Source organism: Bubalus kerabau, chromosome 23, assembly GCF_029407905.1.
Source record: "Bubalus kerabau isolate K-KA32 ecotype Philippines breed swamp buffalo chromosome 23, PCC_UOA_SB_1v2, whole genome shotgun sequence".
Lineage (NCBI taxonomy): Eukaryota > Metazoa > Chordata > Mammalia > Artiodactyla > Bovidae > Bubalus > Bubalus kerabau.
In genome coordinates, this window is record NC_073646.1 from 36,844,109 (window position 1) to 36,862,374 (window position 18,266).

At 57.2% G+C, this 18,266-nt stretch overlaps 1 protein-coding gene across 1 annotated transcript; it reads left to right on the forward strand.

Moving 5' to 3' along the window:
- Positions 1–414: 414 nt before the first annotated feature.
- EPHB4 (EPH receptor B4) lies at positions 415–17,287 on the forward strand. The gene is made up of 17 exons (XM_055561948.1): positions 415–929; positions 3,466–3,536; positions 3,757–4,044; positions 4,774–5,170; positions 6,452–6,607; positions 6,789–7,121; positions 7,448–7,572; positions 8,254–8,419; positions 9,385–9,487; positions 9,709–9,773; positions 9,886–9,999; positions 10,116–10,363; positions 13,366–13,581; positions 13,878–14,027; positions 14,454–14,647; positions 14,849–15,004; positions 16,210–17,287. Exons 1-17 carry the CDS (start codon positions 878–880, stop codon positions 16,337–16,339), a joined length of 2,964 nt encoding a protein of 987 aa, XP_055417923.1. The 5' UTR covers positions 415–877; the 3' UTR covers positions 16,340–17,287.
- The last annotated feature ends 979 nt before the right edge of the window (positions 17,288–18,266 follow it).

Below are 18,266 nucleotides of genomic sequence, written 5' to 3' on the forward strand. Positions count from 1 at the left end.
CTTGGCGTGTGCGGCCCTCCAAGCTGCTGGGTGCGTTTCTCCGCTCCCTGGTGTGTCTGCTGGGCTCAAGCCTGCCCGGGACGGGGGCGGGGGGCGGGCATCCCTGGGCCCCGGCCCCGACACGCGCGGTCCGGGCCAGGGCGCACTGCCTCGGTGCAGGTCCGGGCGGTCCCCAGCTCCTCGCCCGCCGCCCCTCCCCCTTCTCCAAACTTTCTCCCAACTTCCCGACCTCCTCCGCTCCGCGCCCCGCTCCGCTTCCCTCATGAATTATTCAGCAGGCGCGCTCCAATCAGCGCGCCCCGGCCCCCCTCGCCAAGCTACGGCTCGGGGTGCGGGAGCTCCCCCCGCCCCCCGCGCGCCCCTCCCTCCCGGCCAGGCGCCGCCCGGCCCAGTCCCCAGCCCGGCCCAGCCTCAGCCCGCCCGGCCCGCGCCGCAGTCTCCCTCCCTCCCGCTTCGCTCCTCGCTCGGCTCTCACCCTCCCCGCCGGCGCGGAGCGCACTCGGCCCGGCGGCACGAGCAGCGCCACTCCAGGGAGGGGGGGAGACCGCGAGCGGCCGGCCCACCCCCAGCAGCCTTCTGGGGCGGGACCCCGAGGCCCCGGAGGGACCCCGACTCCAGCCACGTCTAGCTCTGCGCCCGCCCGGGCGGCCGCTGCCAGGACGCCCCCCGCCTTCTCGTCTGCGCGCGCGGCCGGGACGCGGGGCCACACCTGGGCGCCGCCACCCGGTGCCCGGCGCGCCCACATGGGCCCGCGCTGAGGGCCCCGAGCGAGTCTCGCGCGCGGAGTTGGCGTCCACCCGCTCCGGCGGGGGTTCAGACCTGGGGGGGCTAGCGCCCCCCAAACTCGGATCGGATCCAACCAGAGTGAGGCGGCGCCATGGAGCTCCGGGCTCTGCTCTGCTGGGCTTCGCTTGCAGCCGCCCTAGAAGGTGAGTTCTCTTGGGGGCACCCCGGCCCTTCTGGGGCCCCCAAAGAGGGGCCTCGGAGTGGAAGGGCCGACCTCTCTCTCCCCCTAACCCGGCAGCCCAGCTCCGAACGCTCCGGACCAATAGTGCTAGCGCGGGAGGGGGGCGGGGAGGAGGCGGCTCAGCGGGGAGTGGAGTTTTCTTTTGTTTGGGAAAGACTTGGAGTCGAGCTCCGTCCCGGGACGGGCCCCGGTCCCGGCTTCCCGAACTGTTAAACTCGCGTCTCCAGACGCCCTTGGCAGCCTTTCGTTTCTCCCGACTCCAGCCTGCAGAGCTCTCTCCAGAGTTTCTGTCCCTCTTCCCACCTCCGCCAAACAGGAGGAAACATTTCTGGAGGAACAAGAGGACAGGCAGAACTTTGTGCTAGGCCATAAAACTCCGCCCGCCCCCCATTCCATAGCGTTCACACCTTGATCCTACAATTCCCCCCACCGCCGTCGGGGATGGCCGCCTTCTGCACTCAAGTCTCCAAACCTCCCAATCTCTCCCCAGTCCGCGGCCCCTGGAGCAGAGAGCCTCCCGCCCTGGCTTCCCCAGGCTGCACCCCAGCCCGTTAAATACAGCGTAGACCCTAGCCCTTGCCCCAACCCTACCAGAGTCCTTTTCTCTAACCCTAGCCTGCCTCTTGTCCCCTGAACTCAGCCTGACTTTTGTCTCCTAGGCTCTCTTAAATTTCTACTTTTTCTGCACAGTTCCAAATGTTACTTTATCCACGAGCCTCTGCCCTCCCCTCAACCTCTAGCGGGGAAGCAAGAGCCCTATAAACCCTCCTCCCACAGCCCTAATCTCCTTTCAATGAGTTGCCTCCTTCCCCTCCTTCCCTGCCTGCAATCAAAGGGGTCTCTGGGGAGTGGGCCATGGGGGGCTGCTGAGAAGAAGGAATCAAAGGCAGTTGGAAACGCGTCTTCTGCAGGCTGGGCAGTGCTGCTCTGGACTGGGGATCAAAGGCAGGGTGTAGGGGAGAAGGGAGACTTGCTGGGCTCAGGAAGTCCGAGAAAGAACCAGAGGGAGAGGGGGGGAAGGCGAAGCAGAGAGAAAACCCACCAGGATGACGTGTGGTGAGAGAGAAAGAAAGATGCCAAGGGGAACAGGGAGTAACTTTGAATTCCTGTTACCTAAGTGCTCGCCGAGCCCAAGGCCCGGTGCTGCGTGCTTTCAGTTTTCACGGTCCCGACAAGCCTGTGGTGGGAAGTATTGTTACCCCCCGTTTTACAGGTGAGCAGACTGAGACAGGCATTCAGTCTTTTATCTAAGGCCCTGTGCCCCAGTGAAGGTGAAAGATGGGAGACAGAAAGCAGAGTGACAGTCAGAGAGATGGAGGTGGCCGGAGAGCGGGGGAGAGGTGAAAGGCAAGAGAAGTGACGGCTCCAAGAAAGGGAGGCAGGCAGGACTGCGATAGGATGAGAGAAACGGGAGCCGCTTGGAGCGCCCAGGACAGCCTGAAACAGACAGTGTGTAAATTGGAGACAGGAAAACACTCTCCAGTCTGGAACAATGGAGGGTGGAGACGGCTGCCTCTATCCACCCGCTTCCCAGAACCCGGGCATCCTGTCCCCAGCGTGCCGGGCTGTCTCCTGCCACCCATGGGGGGCCCCGGGCCTCTCCTCGGGCTGGCCGGGCCTCCAGCTGACCCCTGGCCCTCAGTGGACATCACCTGGTCTCTGGGAGGAGGCCGTCCCACCCACCTGCTCTCCTGTCTCTCCTACAGTCCAGGGAGGCGGGACCTGGGCCCAGGTGTGCTGCAGGCTCCTCCCGGCCAGACCTGTAGCGTCCCCCTCCCCATGTCTCCCAGGGGATTCCCCTCCCCTGCCTCCACCCTCCTCCAGTGCAGTTCTCCTAATCCCCACCTTCCGCCAGAACCCCACCCTTCCCCTCCCCCGAGGCCAGAGCTGAGCCAGGTGTGCTCACCCCCCTACCCACACCCCTAAAATCCCCTCCCCTCTGCTTTCCCTTAAGCAAATCCAGACGTGAGGGCTCCCCAGACAGAGGCCGAGGGCAGGGAACCCCAGCGTCCTGGCCTCCAGGACGGCCTCCTCCGAGGACAGCTAGGCAGTGGGGAGGAGATGGGGGTCAGGGCTGGGGTGTTTGGTCTGAAGGATCAGGAGGTCGTATCTTTGCATTTGGGGGAGGGACTGCATAGGCGGAGGGAGACCCTGGTGGGAGGGGTGTCCCTACCCCATGTCAGGTCAGGGTCAGGTCTGGGCTCGAGTTTGGCCCTTTCTGAGCTGTTGCCCATTTTTACACTTTCAGCAGCTGTGTCTTCCCTTCTCTGGGGCACAGCAGTTCACAGAGGCCTGGCCCTGGGAGTCAGCTCCCTGCCTGCCAGCTGTTAGGAGCAGGGCTGGCGCTCAGAAAAGAGGCTTGAAACCTGGGGACGGGTGGGGGGGTGGGCAGAGGGCAGGGCAGGCTCCCCTCCTCGGCCTGTCTGTCTGTCTCAGCTCCCAGGTCTTCCTGTGTCTCTCCCAAGCTCCAACTGACTCTGTATGTGTGTCTGTCTCAGAGACCCTACTGAACACGAAATTGGAAACTGCCGATCTGAAGTGGGTGACATTCCCTCAGGTGGAGGGGCAGGTAAGAGCTGGGGCTCCGGAGGAAAGCCGATGGGGGTGGGGGGGCCACTGTGCTGCTGCTTCCTGTGCCATACACCCATCCCCCACATCTCAGCAGCCAGGGCAGGTGTCTTCTGAACCCTCGCCCCCCAAGGGTCCCCCAGCCTCCCTCCTGGCTTCATGGCAAAGACCCTGCAACTAACCCTCACCCACCGGCTCAGCAGCCCCCCTTCTCCCCACAGTGGGAGGAGCTGAGCGGCCTGGATGAGGAGCAGCACAGCGTCCGGACCTACGAGGTGTGTGACATGCAGCGGGCCCCAGGCCTGGCCCACTGGCTGCGCACCGGCTGGGTCCCCCGCCGTGGGGCCGTCCATGTGTACGCCACACTGCGCTTCACCATGCTGGAGTGCCTCTCCCTGCCGAGGGCCGGCCGCTCCTGCAAGGAGACCTTCACTGTCTTCTACTTCGAGAGCGACGCAGACACGGCCACGGCCCACACGCCAGCCTGGATGGAGAACCCCTACATCAAGGTACCCAGGTGCCCTGGGGTTGGGGGTACTGGCCTGGGGGATGGAAGCAGGAGGCCCCCGGCTTGAGGAGGGAAGCGGGTGATCTGCTAGGTGGAATGGCCAGTCTACTCCACTGGGCAAGTACACCTCGCCCCCCCCCCCCCACCTCATTTTTTGGCTGGGTCAGGACATCTTGCAGGATCTTAGTTCCCCTGCCAGAATTGAACGCATGCCCTTGTTAGTGAAAGTGTGAAGTGCTAACCAGTGAGTCACCAAGGAATTCCCTCCTCTCCCCTTCACAGCCTTTGCACCAGCTGATGCCTCAGCCCTGGAGTGCCTTCTCTCTGCCTCTCCCACCCAGCTCCTACCTGTCTTGTGATTCCAGCTCTGGGGTCCCGCCTGCCATCGCACTCATTATACTTTTAACTTTTCATTGACTTTTCATCATTTCCTTCCTTTCTGTTTCTTCGGCACAGAGTCCGGGGCCTGGCCTAGAACAGGTGTTGATAAGTGTCTGTAGGGTGAGTGAGTGCACAGCAAGGGGAGCCGGGACTCTTCATAGGAGCTTAACGAATGTTAATGGACAATGTTGGGGCCTGCAAGAAAGTGCACACTGGGAAGGGTGGAGAGAAAGTCCTGGAACAGGTGACTGAGCAGCTCACAGAGAGGGTGAGCCTGGGCAAAAGACAGTCCCGCGGGATCCTCGGGGAGTGGAAGACTGTGGCAGTGAGTCTCTTCCCACCCTGGCAGGTGGACACAGTAGCTGCTGAGCACCTCACCCGGAAGCGCCCAGGGGCTGAGGCCACAGGGAAGGTGAACATCAAGACGCTGCGCCTGGGCCCGCTCACCAAGGCCGGCTTCTACCTGGCCTTCCAGGACCAGGGTGCCTGCATGGCCCTGCTATCCCTGCACCTCTTCTACAAGAAGTGCGCCCAGCAGACCGTGAACCTCACCTACTTCCCGGAGACCGTGCCTCGGGAGCTGGTGGTGCCCGTGGCCGGCAGCTGTGTGGCCGACGCCATGCCTGCCCCCGGCCCCAGCCCCAGCCTGTACTGCCGGGAAGACGGCCAGTGGGCCGAGCAGCCGGTCACGGGCTGCAGCTGCAATGCGGGGTTCGAGGCCGCCGAGGGGAACACCAAGTGCCGAGGTGAGGGGAGGAGGCCAGTACCCTGATCAGGGACCCGCTTCTCAAGATTTCCAGTTTGAACGTTCTTTGCTTTCCTGGGCACTCAGTTACTGGAGGGTGTGTTTTCCGGGCCCCCAGCACCGTTCTGAGCTCTCCATCACTTCCATGCTCTTGCTTCTGACTCCACGCAGTTGCTCTCTGGACCTAACAGGTTCTCTTGGGCTAGGGGACCTTGTTGGACTCAGAGGCTTCGTGAACTCTGGTCCTGTTCATTATGGTTTCCTCTAATTTACTGATACTGAATTCTCACCTTATTCTTGAGAGCAGAGGTTCTTAACCTGGGGTTTGTGGATAGGACGAGGGAATCTGTGAACTTTGATGGAAGGAAAAAAAAAAAAGATGGCTTTTCCTTTTCACTCATCTCTACCTGAAACTGGTCACTCCTTTTATGGAGTGTCAGTCACAGCCCAGAGGTCAGAGCAAGACCTGAGATATGGGCCCCATTCAAATGCTGGTTTTCACAGCTCAATGGAGATGATTTGCAAGAAGGGCAAAATGTTGTTTTCCCTCTCTGTGACTTCAGAATTCCATTGGCTGTCAGTCCTGCCACTGTATCTCATTAATAGAGAAACACACCCTTTGCCATGTTGTAAACTTTTCTTCCTGTATATTTTTTTCCAAGTATCTTTATTCTTAATGTGTGTGTGTGCTTAGTCACTCAGTTGTATATGACTCTTTGCGACCCCATGGACTATAGCCCACCAGGCTCTTCTATCCATGGAATTCTCCAGGCCAGAATACTGGAGTCGGTTGCCATTCCCTTCTCCACCTGTTTTGATCTTGGGTTTTCACTTACTTGGTTTTATTGGTAATCTGTATATTTTATGGTGTACGTTTAAAATCATTATTCTGAGCAAGGGTCTTGAGTTTCACCAGGCTGCCATGGGGTAGTGAGGGGGGCACACCAGGGTTCAGACCCTTGATCTGGAGGAAAGTCTTCTCTTACAGGCCAGGTTTCTGAGCTTCTCACTCCCTGCTCCCCTCTTGGCACTTCATGCAACTTGATTTTATTTTTTTGGCCACACTATGTGGCATGTGGGACCCTCGTTTCCTGACCAGGGATCGAACTTGCACTCCCTGCAGTGGGAGCTCAGAGTCTTAATCATAGGACCACCAGGGAAGTCCCTCATGCACCTTTAATAACCACTGAATGTCATTTTTTTTTTCCCCCGGATCTCCACCCCCAACCCCACCGCTGAATGTCTTTGATGCGAGTTCTGATGGACACTTTCGCTCTCTCAGCCTGTGCTCAGGGCACCTTCAAGCCGCTGTCCGGGGAGGGGTCCTGCCAGCCGTGCCCAGCCAATAGCCACTCTAACGCCATTGGCTCGTCCATCTGCCAGTGTCGCATCGGATACTTCCGGGCCAGCACAGACCCCCGAAGTGCGCCCTGTACCAGTAAGTGGCCAGCGACCCCTGGGGTGGACCCCTCACCCCAGCCCCCATCCTCCCATGCCTTCCTCCTCTCAACCCTGGCCTGGTGCGTGACCAACGCAAGATGTCAGTGTAGCTGCCCATCTGTCCCCACAGCCCATGCCCAGCCATTTCAGCCTCTGCCTGACACCCTGGTCTCCCGCAGCACCCCCATCTGCCCCGAGAAGCGTGGTTCCCCGCCTGAACGGCTCCGCCCTGCGCTTGGAGTGGAGCGCGCCCCTCGAGTCAGGCGGCCGGGAGGACCTCACCTACGCGCTCCGCTGCCGGGAGTGCCGGCCCGGTGGGTCCTGCACGCCCTGCGGGGGAGACCTGACCTTCGACCCCGGCCCCCGGGACCTGGTGGAGCCCTGGGTGGCGATTCGCGGCCTGCGTCCTGACGTCACCTATACGTTCGAGGTCACCGCCTTGAATGGGGTGTCTTCTTTGGCCAGTGGGCCGGTCCCGTTTGAGGCTGTGAATGTCACCACGGACCGCGAGGGTGAGACTGGGGACTAGGGGCAGCCTGTGGTTGGATGGGAGAGGCCAGCGAGGAGGGTGGACAGTCTGAAGGCCTGAGGCAGGGAAAAGGCAGCAGCTGGGGAGTGGAGTTCCCAGGAAATACACTGGGTCAAGGCCTTTGGGGCAGGAGGCAGAAAGAGAGTGTTAAGTAGATGCAAAGGCGGGCTCCAGAGTCCAGAGAGAGCCGGGAGGAAATCCCGAAACAGCTGGAGGACCCAGACAAGTGTGGCCAGCAGAGGGAGAGCCAAGGAAGATAAGGGCCAGACCTGCCCCGCTCCAGGGCCCCAACGCATCTCTCTCTCACAGTGCCACCCCCAGTGTCTGACATCCGGGTGACTCGGTCATCACCCAGCAGCTTGAGCCTGGCATGGGCCGTTCCCCGGGCACCCAGCGGAGCAGTGCTGGACTACGAGGTCAAGTACCACGAGAAGGTGAGAACCAGGTCCCGCCCTGGGGGGTTGCAGTGAGCAGTGGGACCTGCTCCAGGGGCCGGGACATCTGGATTGTAGGCATCTGCCATATACCAGCTGAATGATCTTGTGTCAGCCTCTTGGCCTCTCTGAGCTTCGTGTCTTCCTTATAAAACTCTTAGGAAAAAATTTCCTGGTGGTCCAGTGGTTAGGACTCCATACTTCCCTGGTCAAGGAACTAAGATCTTGCATGGCAAGCAGGATGGCCCTCCCCTCCCCACAAAATGCTTTAGATAATGGAACCTACCCCACAGAATGGCTACCAAGACTAAACAATATAATTCATGCAATACACACAGCTCAGTGCATACATAGTGAAAATCACTCAGTCATGTCTGACTCTTAGTGACCCCATGGACTATACAGTCTGTGGAGTTCTCCAGGCCAGAATAGGTAGCCTTTCCCTTCTCCAGGGGATCTTCCCAACCCAGGGATCGAACCCGGGTCTCCCGCATTGCAGGCAATTCTTTACCAACTGCGCCGCAAGGGAAGCCCCAGTGCATACATAACCAAGCACAAAGGCCTCACCTGTCTCACAACAGGGTGGGGATGCTAGTGATGGAGGCCCAGGGCAGGGGAGGTGGGAAGAGCCATGGAATCTGGGGGCCCTGGCTTACGGCCAGCCCCTCTCCTCCGGAACAGGGCGCTGAGGGCCCCAGCAGCGTGCGGTTCCTGAAGACGTCAGAGAACCGGGCAGAGCTGCGGGGACTGAAGCGGGGAGCCAGCTACCTGGTCCAGGTGCGGGCGCGCTCCGAGGCCGGCTACGGGCCCTTTGGCCAGGAGCACCACAGCCAGACCCAGCTGGACGGTGAGTCTGGGGGGCAGGGCGTGCCTGGGGTTGGCTGTCCCCCCCCCAGGCAAGGAGGCCTTGGCTCTCCGGACCCCCAAAGTCACGTCCCTCTTGCTTCTCTTTCCACCACGAGGCATTCTGGCCTGGTGATGGGATATAGAAACTGAATCCAACAGCTGGGTGTGAAGGCCCGCTCAGCAGCTTTCCAGCTATGTGACCTTTAGCAAAAACTTGACCCCTGAGCCCTAGCTCTCTCATCCAACACTTGGAAATAGGAGGCCTCTCTCCCAGGGCTCCAAGGATTAAATGAGGTGACACTTTGATAGTTTTTATATGCTGGCTCAAGGGTTTTTGTCCTAAACCTTTTAATTTTTTTTTACAGTTTTATTGGGATATGATTCATCTACCTTATGATTCATCCATTTAAAATGTATAATTCATTGGCTTGTAATATATTCACAGAGTTGTGCAGCCATCCCCGTAATTAATTTTAGAACATTTCAGCACCTCAGAAAGACACATATACCCCTTCCATTACCTCTCAGCCCCCGGCAAACACTCATCTACCTTTTTTGTGTCTAGATTCGCCCATTCTGAATCTTTCATACACATGTTATCACACGATACAGTCTTGTGACTGGCTGCTGCTTCTCTCACGTGGCTTAATGTTTTCTAGGTTCAGCCGTATTGTAGAATATATCAGGACTTCATTCCTCCTCGTAGCCGAAAAATACTCTGTTGAGTGGCTATCGCATTTTTCTTCATCCACTCATCTGTTGATGGACGTTTAGGTTGTTTCCGCCTTTTCATATTTAGCCTTAGGTACCTCATATTCAAGTGAGACTTCTTTTGTGGTCACCAGTATTTATGACAGAACAGAATCAAACCCACTCAGGCCAGGAAACTTCTTCCCTGGCCCTGAGGGACTTGAGTGGAGCCCACGGGCCCTCGGGGTCTCCCTGATCTCAGTTCTTCTCCTCCAGAGAATGAGAGCTGGAGGGAGCAGCTGGCCCTGATTGCAGGCACCGCGGTTGTGGGTGTGGTGCTAGTGTTCGTGGTCATTGTCATCGCAGTTCTCTGCCTCAGGTGAGCATCCTGGGCACCTGGAGACCCTGATGAAACCCCCTGGGGCTGGCCGCCCGCCCTCTTGCTCCAGGTCGAGGCTCCCTGGATGTCCAGGGAAACTACCTGCTTTCACTTGGAATCCTCTCTGACTCCTGCTTCTCTCTTCCCATCCATTCCCTCTGGAACTCAGTTCCCTCTGGGACATGTGACTCAGTTTACCTTTTCTGTCCCATCCACTCCAGGAAGCAGAGCAATGGGAGAGAAGCTGAGTACTCAGACAAACACGCCCAGTATCTCATCGGGCATGGTGGGTACGCCCTTCCTGAAGGATTCGGGGCTGGGGCGAGAGCTGTGAGCCCAGGGCATCTGAGTGCAATGGGAGTCACCTCTTGGCTAACAGGCCCCATGTGATTCCCCAGGTACTAAGGTCTACATTGACCCCTTCACTTACGAAGACCCTAATGAGGCTGTCAGGGAGTTTGCAAAAGAGATCGATGTCTCCTATGTCAAGATTGAAGAGGTGATTGGTGCAGGTGAGCGGAAAACACCTGGGTGCCAGGGAAGAGGGTGGAGTTGGTGGTGGGGTGGACGGCAGGGCCAGCCAGACCCCCCGGGAGAGGAGAGCTGACCCGCAGCGTCCTTCCTGAAGGCGAGTTTGGTGAGGTGTGCCGGGGGCGCCTCAAGGCCCCTGGGAAGAAGGAGAGCTGCGTAGCCATCAAGACCCTGAAGGGCGGCTACACGGAGCGGCAGCGGCGGGAGTTCCTGAGCGAGGCCTCCATCATGGGCCAGTTTGAGCACCCCAATATCATCCGCCTGGAGGGCGTGGTCACCAACAGTGTGCCCGTCATGATCCTCACCGAGTTCATGGAGAACGGCGCCCTGGACTCCTTCCTGCGGGTGAGCCCCCCCACAACACCCCAGTCCACCCTGCCCTCCCCCAGCACAGCCCAGGACAGACGGTGGGCCCCGTGTTGCTGCCTGTCCGCCCGTCATCCTCCGCCAGGGAAGGCTGAGTCCTGGGACTGGTCTCCCTCTGGGGCCGGCCGACCCCAGGATCTGGAGGGGTTGTCAACTATCTTTGTGACAAATATTTACTGAGCATCTCCTTGTGCACCCGCCACTGTCCGGGGCCTCGGGAACTCGAGCCCTGAACATCTCTGCTCTTGGCGAGCTGCTGGTATAATGCGGGAGACTGAAAGTTAACAAGTACGAACAAGCTTTTATAGAAAGTAAACAAAATTTCAGATGTGAAAAAAATTAAACAGGCTTATAGAAATGAGAGGAAAGAGCTCATTTTTGCTACTTGAACAAAATTGTATGAAGTTTCATTATTTTTTTTAAACTTTACTAGGCATCTTTAAAAAAAAAAAAAAACACTTTTTTTTTTTTGGCTGCACCACACGGCCTGTGGCACTTCCCTGATCAGGGATCAAACCTGTGCCCCCTGCAGGGCAAGTGTGGAGTCTTAACCACTAGACCACCAGGGAAGTCCCCGAAAGGTTTTTCTACATAGCAAAGCAATGTTGCATTTAACAGAATGACAACAACCCCCTGGTATCACCTAATGCTTATGTGATACTCATATTTCTCCAGTTGTCCCCAACATGTCGCAGCATCCAGTTCAGGATCAAGCATTGCGCTGGTGGTTATTGTTTTGAGTCTTTTTACATCCCAGGACAGTCCTTTGTCTTTCTGATACGGCTCAAGGGCTGGGCCACTTGTCCATTCAAATGTCTTTTCTAGATTGATTGGATTCTTCCTCGCGGGGTCATTTAGCTTGTTTCTCTGTGTTTCCCATAAGGGAAGCTGTATCTAACATTGTGATAAGTTCAGAATTCTACGTCCGTGGCCAGCCTCCATCAGGCGGTGCGGTGTGCCTTCCACGGTACCGCATTGGGAAACACAGGCTGCCCGGCTCCCGTCATGAGGGATGCTGCGGCAGACACTGGGGCAGTGCCTTGTGGATGCGGGAGTTTGTTCCATCGTCTGGTTGCAGGAGACGGAAGGGGGTCTGTCTTAAAAGAGATGGCATCTGGGTAGATGAGAAAGCCAGCCGTAAGAAGATGGGGGCAGGGGGAAGCATACTGGGGACTGAAGAGCCCCCCAGGGTATACGGGATCTGGTGCGTTCAAGAAGCAGAAAGGCTGGTGAAGCTGAACCAGGTCAGCAGAGGAGCAATGGTGGATCACCTCGTAGTTGGCGGCTGGGTCTCGTGGTCTTAGAACTGGGGGTGTGATTAGAAGTCCAAAAGAGGAAGCTTTGGGGAGGATATCAGCAGGAGTGACAGTCGCTCAGTCGTGTATGACTCTTTGTGACCCCAAGGACTGTAGCCTGCCATGGAATTTTCCTCTGGCATGAGGAGGCAGAGAAGGACAGCCTCCTCTGTCCATGGAATTTTCCAGGCATGAATACTGGAGTGGGTTGCCTATCCCTTTTCCAGGGGATCTTCCCAATCCAGGGATTGAACCCAGGTTTCCCGCATCGCAGGTGGATTCTTTACTGCTGAGCCACCAGGGAAGCCTGCCAATGAGGAGACTGGCAGTCACTCAGGCCGTGGGGGGTGCAGTGGGTGTGGAGAAGCAGTTGGGTTTGGGGTGTGTTTTGGAGGCATAGCAGGCAGAACTTGCTGATGGATCATAGGCTGTGAACAGGGGAGAGAGAGGAATCGTGGAGACTCCGAGGTCTCTACCCTGAGTGCCTGGAAGTGAGGCCACCAACAGAGATGCAAGGTGTGAAGCAGGCGCAGGCTTGGAGGATGGGTTCAGAATTCAGTTTCTGGACTCAGCGTTGCTGGCCCTGCAGGGCTGCCAAGAATCCCCTGCGTGCTAGCTGAACCCAGAGGATGGGCTTAGTTAACCATTTGTGACTGGCAGGCTTACCTGGTGAGAGCAGACTCTATGAAGGTGAAGGTCGGGCTTTAGACCCTGGTTTTGGTGCTGCGGTTACCGAGCACACCTGACTCCTCACCATTCTCTTGCATCCTATATACAGTAGGTCCAAGAGGGCTGAGCGAGAGTGTGGCTGGATCAGTGCCAAGGCACACCTCTCCACCTGGAGACAGGTGTCTTCAGAGCACACTCGTAACTGTCATCGCTCCGTTGCTGTCAAATAAAAAGAACGTGTTAGATCCAAACTATTTGCCTAATATTTCCTGGATCGAATGCACTGTACTAGGTTAAATGGAAGAAAGTATAATCTTATTTAAATTTTCATTTTTATTATTTTTTTAACACCGAAACATTTTGTATTGAGGTATAGCCGATTAACAGTGTTGTGATAGTTTCAGGTAAACAACAAAGGGACTCAGCCATACATATACACGCACCCATTCTCCCCCAAACCGCCCTCCCATCCAGGCTGGCACATAACATTGAGCAGAGTTCCGTGTGCTATATAGTAGGTTCCCAGCTCCTTATAATTTAATTATGAGAGACTTGAGTGCATGTATTTGAAACAGGAACAGTTATAAGCATTGTGTCACGATACTGCAGAAAAGACTGAGAGAACTCAAGAGTGAAAGAAAGCAGAAGGGGTTTACCTAGGATGCTGGCAGGCCTGCCCTACAGGTGGACGTGAGATGGATCTGGAAGGGATAAATACGGTTTATTTTTTAATGTATTTGTTTTTATTGATTTATTTGGCTGTGCCGGATCTTAGTAGTGGCAGGCAGGATCTTTGCTCTTGGTTGCAGTTTTCAGAATCTTCAGTTGCAGCATGCGAACCCCTAGCTGTGGCTTTTGGGATCTTAGTTCCCCGACCAGGGATTGAAACCCAGGCCCTCTGTATTGGGAGTGCAGAGTCTCAGCCACTGGAGCACCGGGGAAGTCCCATAAATATAGTTTAGAATGTCGGGGAAAGGGGGGCGCCCTAACTGCGACCCCCACCGTGTCCATCTCCAGCTGAACGACGGCCAGTTCACCGTGATCCAGCTCGTGGGCATGCTACGGGGCATCGCCTCGGGCATGCGCTACCTCGCCGAGATGAGCTACGTCCACCGAGACCTGGCTGCCCGCAACATCCTGGTCAACAGCAACCTCGTCTGCAAGGTCTCAGACTTCGGCCTCTCCCGATTCCTGGAGGAGAACTCCTCTGACCCCACCTACACGAGCTCTCTGGTGAGGCTGGGGGACAACCGTGTGATCTAGGTTCTTAGGGCCGGGTTGGAAAGGTGGGAGACTGAGGGACTGACAGCTCTGGTCCAGGCCAGGATGTAGGAGCAGACCTACATTGTGGCGGACGTGGGGGCTGGGGGATCAGCTTAAGGAACCGGCTGCTAGGAGTCTGGGAAAAGAACAGAGTTGGGGAGCTGGCCATTTGGGGTGCCGAAAGAAAGGAGGCCTAAGCTGGGGGAGACGCAGAATGCCCGAGTCCTGGGAGTCCCTCAGCTCACCTTGTCCTCCCCTGTCTTTAGGGAGGAAAGATTCCCATCCGCTGGACAGCCCCCGAGGCCATTGCCTTCCGGAAGTTCACATCTGCCAGTGATGCCTGGAGCTACGGAATTGTCATGTGGGAGGTCATGTCATTTGGGGAGCGGCCATACTGGGATATGAGCAATCAGGATGTAAGTATCCTGTGGTCCCACCAACCTGCCCTGGAATGTCTTGTCTCTTGGGATGTGGGGCGGCGGGGTGGCAGGGGATCCTTCTTAGAGAGCTCATCACTGTTGAGTCCTTGAGGTGGTGAGAGTGGCATGGTGAGGAGGTGATCTGTGTTTAGAGTTTGATAACAGCTCATCTGGTCACAGACGGAGGCAGAGATGGAAGGCAGGCTTGGGAGGTTACATGTCTGGATCATAGCTCAAGAGCTTCTAGGACACTGAGCCACAGCCAGCTTGGGCCCTGGCAGGGAGGGCCACCCCTAGGTTAGCCCTTCTGGCCCGCAGCACCCATCCCGGCGTCTGTTAAGTCGCCATTTCAGTGGGGTCCTTCGGCAGCTTCGTTTTCCCCTTGACTCCCTCACCCAGTGCGTCTTCCACCCATCATTCCAGGTGATCAACGCCATTGAACAGGACTACCGGTTGCCCCCGCCCCCAGACTGCCCCACCTCCCTGCATCAGCTCATGCTGGACTGTTGGCAGAAAGACCGGAATGCGCGGCCCCGCTTCCCCCAGGTGGTCAGCGCCCTCGACAAGATGATCCGGAACCCTGCCAGCCTCAAAATCGTGGCCCGGGAGAACGGCGGGTGAGGACCCCAGAGGACAGGCCCTCTTTCCTGCTCTGTGCCACCCTGAGAACCTTGCTTCCTCCCCTCCGCCACCCCAGAAGTATCGGTCCTTTCGGTGGTATGTGGGATGTGCCCTTCCGCCTCTCCAGGCCTGGGCTCTGCGTCCTTACCCTGACACACGCTGGTGCTCAGGGTATCCTCCTCATCCTTGCCCCCCAGGGCCTCGCACCCCCTCCTGGATCAGCGGCAGCCTCACTACTCAGCTTTTGGCTCCGTGGGGGAGTGGCTTCGAGCCATCAAGATGGGAAGATACGAAGAAAGCTTTGCAGCTGCTGGGTTTGGCTCCTTTGAGCTGGTCAGCCAGATCTCCACTGAGTAAGTCATGGTGGGAGCTGGGGACCGGGAGGGCGGTGGTGAGGGCCAAGCAACCAGGAGGGGTGGAATCTGGGTGACCAGAGTCAGGCCCACAGTTTGAGCAGGGGCCTTTGAGGTCAACTTCTGGTGCCCGTTCTAGAGCCCCTCCCCCTGAAAACAGTAACAGCTGCAGGGACTGAGAGCTCGGGAATCTTCCAGGTCAGCTGTGCCTGCCTCACCCCCTTGCACCACCTCGGCCTTGGGCCATCTCGCTCCCGCCTTGAAATCTGTATCTATCTTTGTGCATCTATCTACATTCCAGACCCTGCTCTCACATTAACAACGTGTCAACTCTGGATGTTTTCCCACCCATAAAAGGAGAAGATTGGCCTGGGTTTTGGAAATCCTTTCCAGCTTTAATGTTAAATGGTTTTACAATTCCAGTGCCTTCCAAATACTGCTTTCCCCTAGTTGGCCTCTCCCTGGTCCTTCTTTCCACCTTTCCATTCCTCTCCCAAGGACTCCTCTCACCCTGGATTGGAATCACAGAAATAGGACTAGAAATCCAGACACAGAGGGTCCAAGAGGCCCTTTCCTTGGGAAGCCCGTCTTGTCCCAGCAGGTCTGGGCCCCTCCTGACTGGCTTGAGCCTTCCCTTGACATGGGTTCACTGACATGGGTTCTTGCCTTCCACTTCTCATCGCTTCTTTCTTACCTCAGCCTCCCTGCATCAGGACGGGGGCTGGGAGCAGTCTGTTTGTGTCCTCTCTCGCCCATTCCTTTCTCCACCCACCCAGCTCCTCTCTTTCTCCTTCCGATTTTTCCTTTTGATTCCTTTGTCTGGAAGACTTTTCCTTCTGACTTCTTTGTCCTCTGAAGCATTCTTTTGCCAACCTCATTTTATGGACTTTTCTCTCCCTTTCGTTCCTCCTCTTCCCTGATTCTCTGCCTTTCCTTCTAGTTTCAGCATCCAGGGCGAAGCCCTCCACCCCTTGTTTCTCTATCCCTGCGGGTACCTAGCCTCGCCCCCTACTGCGGCTGCACAGAACTGTGGTGTGCGCCTAAATCGGCCCCCACCCCCGGAAACTGCCCGACAACTGTTGACGTCTACCCGCTTCCCCGCTAGCCATTCTGATTGGCTGGCACGACCGAGGCGGGGACGGGTTTTTGAAGGAGAGATGTCCTGGGAGCTTAGTGGTCTCACCTAGCTGTTGATTCTTCCCCAGGGACCTGCTCCGAATCGGAGTCACTCTGGCGGGACACCAGAAGAAAATCCTGGCCAGTGTCCAGCACATGAAGTCCCAGGCCAAGCCTGGAGCCCCAGGCGGGTCGGGAGCACCGGCCCCCCAGTACTGAACTGCATCTGCACGCCTGGCTCCGTAGCTCTGGAGCGGCAGGGACTCCAGCGCCCGGGGATCCCTTTCTTCCTGGGGCAGAGTCGGGTAGGGGGCACTCAAGAGGCTCCCACCCCACGCCCCACTGACTGGATTGCACTTTGAACCCATGGGGGTGGGGAGCTGGCAGTTTGGAGAGAGAGGATTTGGGGATTCTGCAGTGTGGAATCATAACGCTCCCCCCGGGGGCTGGGGGGACCCCAAACCGAGGGTGCAGGAGCCTTTCCCTCAGGATTGGGTGTGACCGAAGGAAAAGGAGTCCCCGGAGTCGGCCAACATCCCAGGGCTAGTTGGGCACGATCTCCACAGCCTCCCTTGGATCCCCAATTAGGGCCCCCAGGTGCCCCTCCTCACCTTGAAGGGTAACAGCCCTGCAGACCAAAGAGAAGGGAGGACTAGCCTGCGAGCTCGGGAGGCGAGAAGGGGCATCATGGCCCAGTGACGAAATCATTGGACTTGGATGTCCCAACCTTGCTGCTGTCTCCACCGAACTCAGTTTTCCCTTGTAAATACCCCTCCCCCATCTGCTGCCTTCATATTGAAGGTTTTTGAGTTTTAATTTTTTGTTTTTGGTCTTATTTTTCCTTTTTTTTTTTTTTCAGTTTTTGTTGTTTTCTACAGTCCTTGTCATAACTTTTTGTGTTAGAGGGGACCTGTTTCATTATTGCCTCTTTGGCCCAAGTGGAAACAGGGACCCGTCGTTGTGTCTTGTTTCCAGAACAGTGCCTTGGTCACACCACAACCCCCCAACATTTCCCTGCCCCCCCAAGTACCCCCAAACTGTGTCCATGAGGGGGTGTCGGGCGGGGGGGAAGTGCTAGAAAGCAGAGACAGACACCGGTGCTTGGAGGGGTTCTTAAATTATATTTAAAATGATTGTTTTGTATAAATAAAAGAAAATGGGAAGTGCCTTCACTCTGGGGATGATTAGGAGTGGGAGGGAGGTGATAGAATAGACTTCTGTAGAGGGGGGCTCTGGTATGGAGGGGCTTTTGAGCCAGGCTGACTGAGGGGTCGGATGTGTGGAGATAGGGCTGTGGCAGGGGTGGGGGCTGGGTGCTTGGTTCCCAGCCCCAGGGTGTGTTTGAGGTGGTGGGGTGGGGGCACTGGAGATGAGTCATTGGCAGCTGCTTCTAACGGCTCCAGATGGCTCTGCCAAGAGCCTGGGGCACCTCCGGGGTGGGGCTGCCCTCCTTCCCCCCCACCGGCCCTGGTTTCTGAGCCCTGGCTGAGGGGCTCTATGAGACAGGGGAGGCCTATAGCTTGGGGCCATCGTCCTATAGCCCCCTGATGTGGGGAGGGGGATCTGCTGGGGTGGAGGCCCCGTCAGATGGGGGAGACAGATGTGGGCCAGATGTTGACAGCTGGGGTTGGTTTAGAGGCAGTGGGGGGAGTGTCTGCATTTGGTTGTGGGGGAGGGGCAGAGGCTGGTGTGGAGGACACGGACCCCCCATGTGTATGTACACACACACACATACGCTGGGCTGGGTCTGGAGGACAATTCCCCCTTTCAAGATGCTGCCCAGGCAGGTTCTCCCAGCCTCTTGGGAAGGGAAGGGAAACCACCTGAGTATCTTACCCCAACTTCCCCCTCCTGAGCAGGAAGACGAGGCTGGGGTCAATTCCCTGATGTCTTTCTCACCATCTTCAGTTTCTCGGCCTGCCCGCCCCAGGGGACACCTGCAGGGGCAGGCCTGGACCAGCTGCTTTGTCAAGCTGGTGCAGCCTTGCCATTTTTGCATCTCAGTTGCCCCCTGTTGTGCTGGGGTTGGTGTGTGTGAGTTGTTCAGTCATGTCCAACTCTGCGACCCCATGGACTGTAGCCCACCAGATGCCTCTGTCCATGGAATTTTCCAGGGAAGAATACTAGAGTGGGTTGCCATGCCCTT

Coding starts and splice junctions, on each gene's coding strand:
- EPHB4 (XM_055561948.1), top strand. CDS start 878: ATGGAGCTCCGGGCTCTGCTCTGCTGGGCTTCGCTTGCAGCCGCCCTA. Junction 3,537..3,756: donor TCCCTCAGGTGGAGGGGCAG/GTAAGAGCTGGG, acceptor TTCTCCCCACAG/TGGGAGGAGCTGAGCGGCCT. Junction 8,420..9,384: donor CAGCCAGACCCAGCTGGACG/GTGAGTCTGGGG, acceptor CTTCTCCTCCAG/AGAATGAGAGCTGGAGGGAG.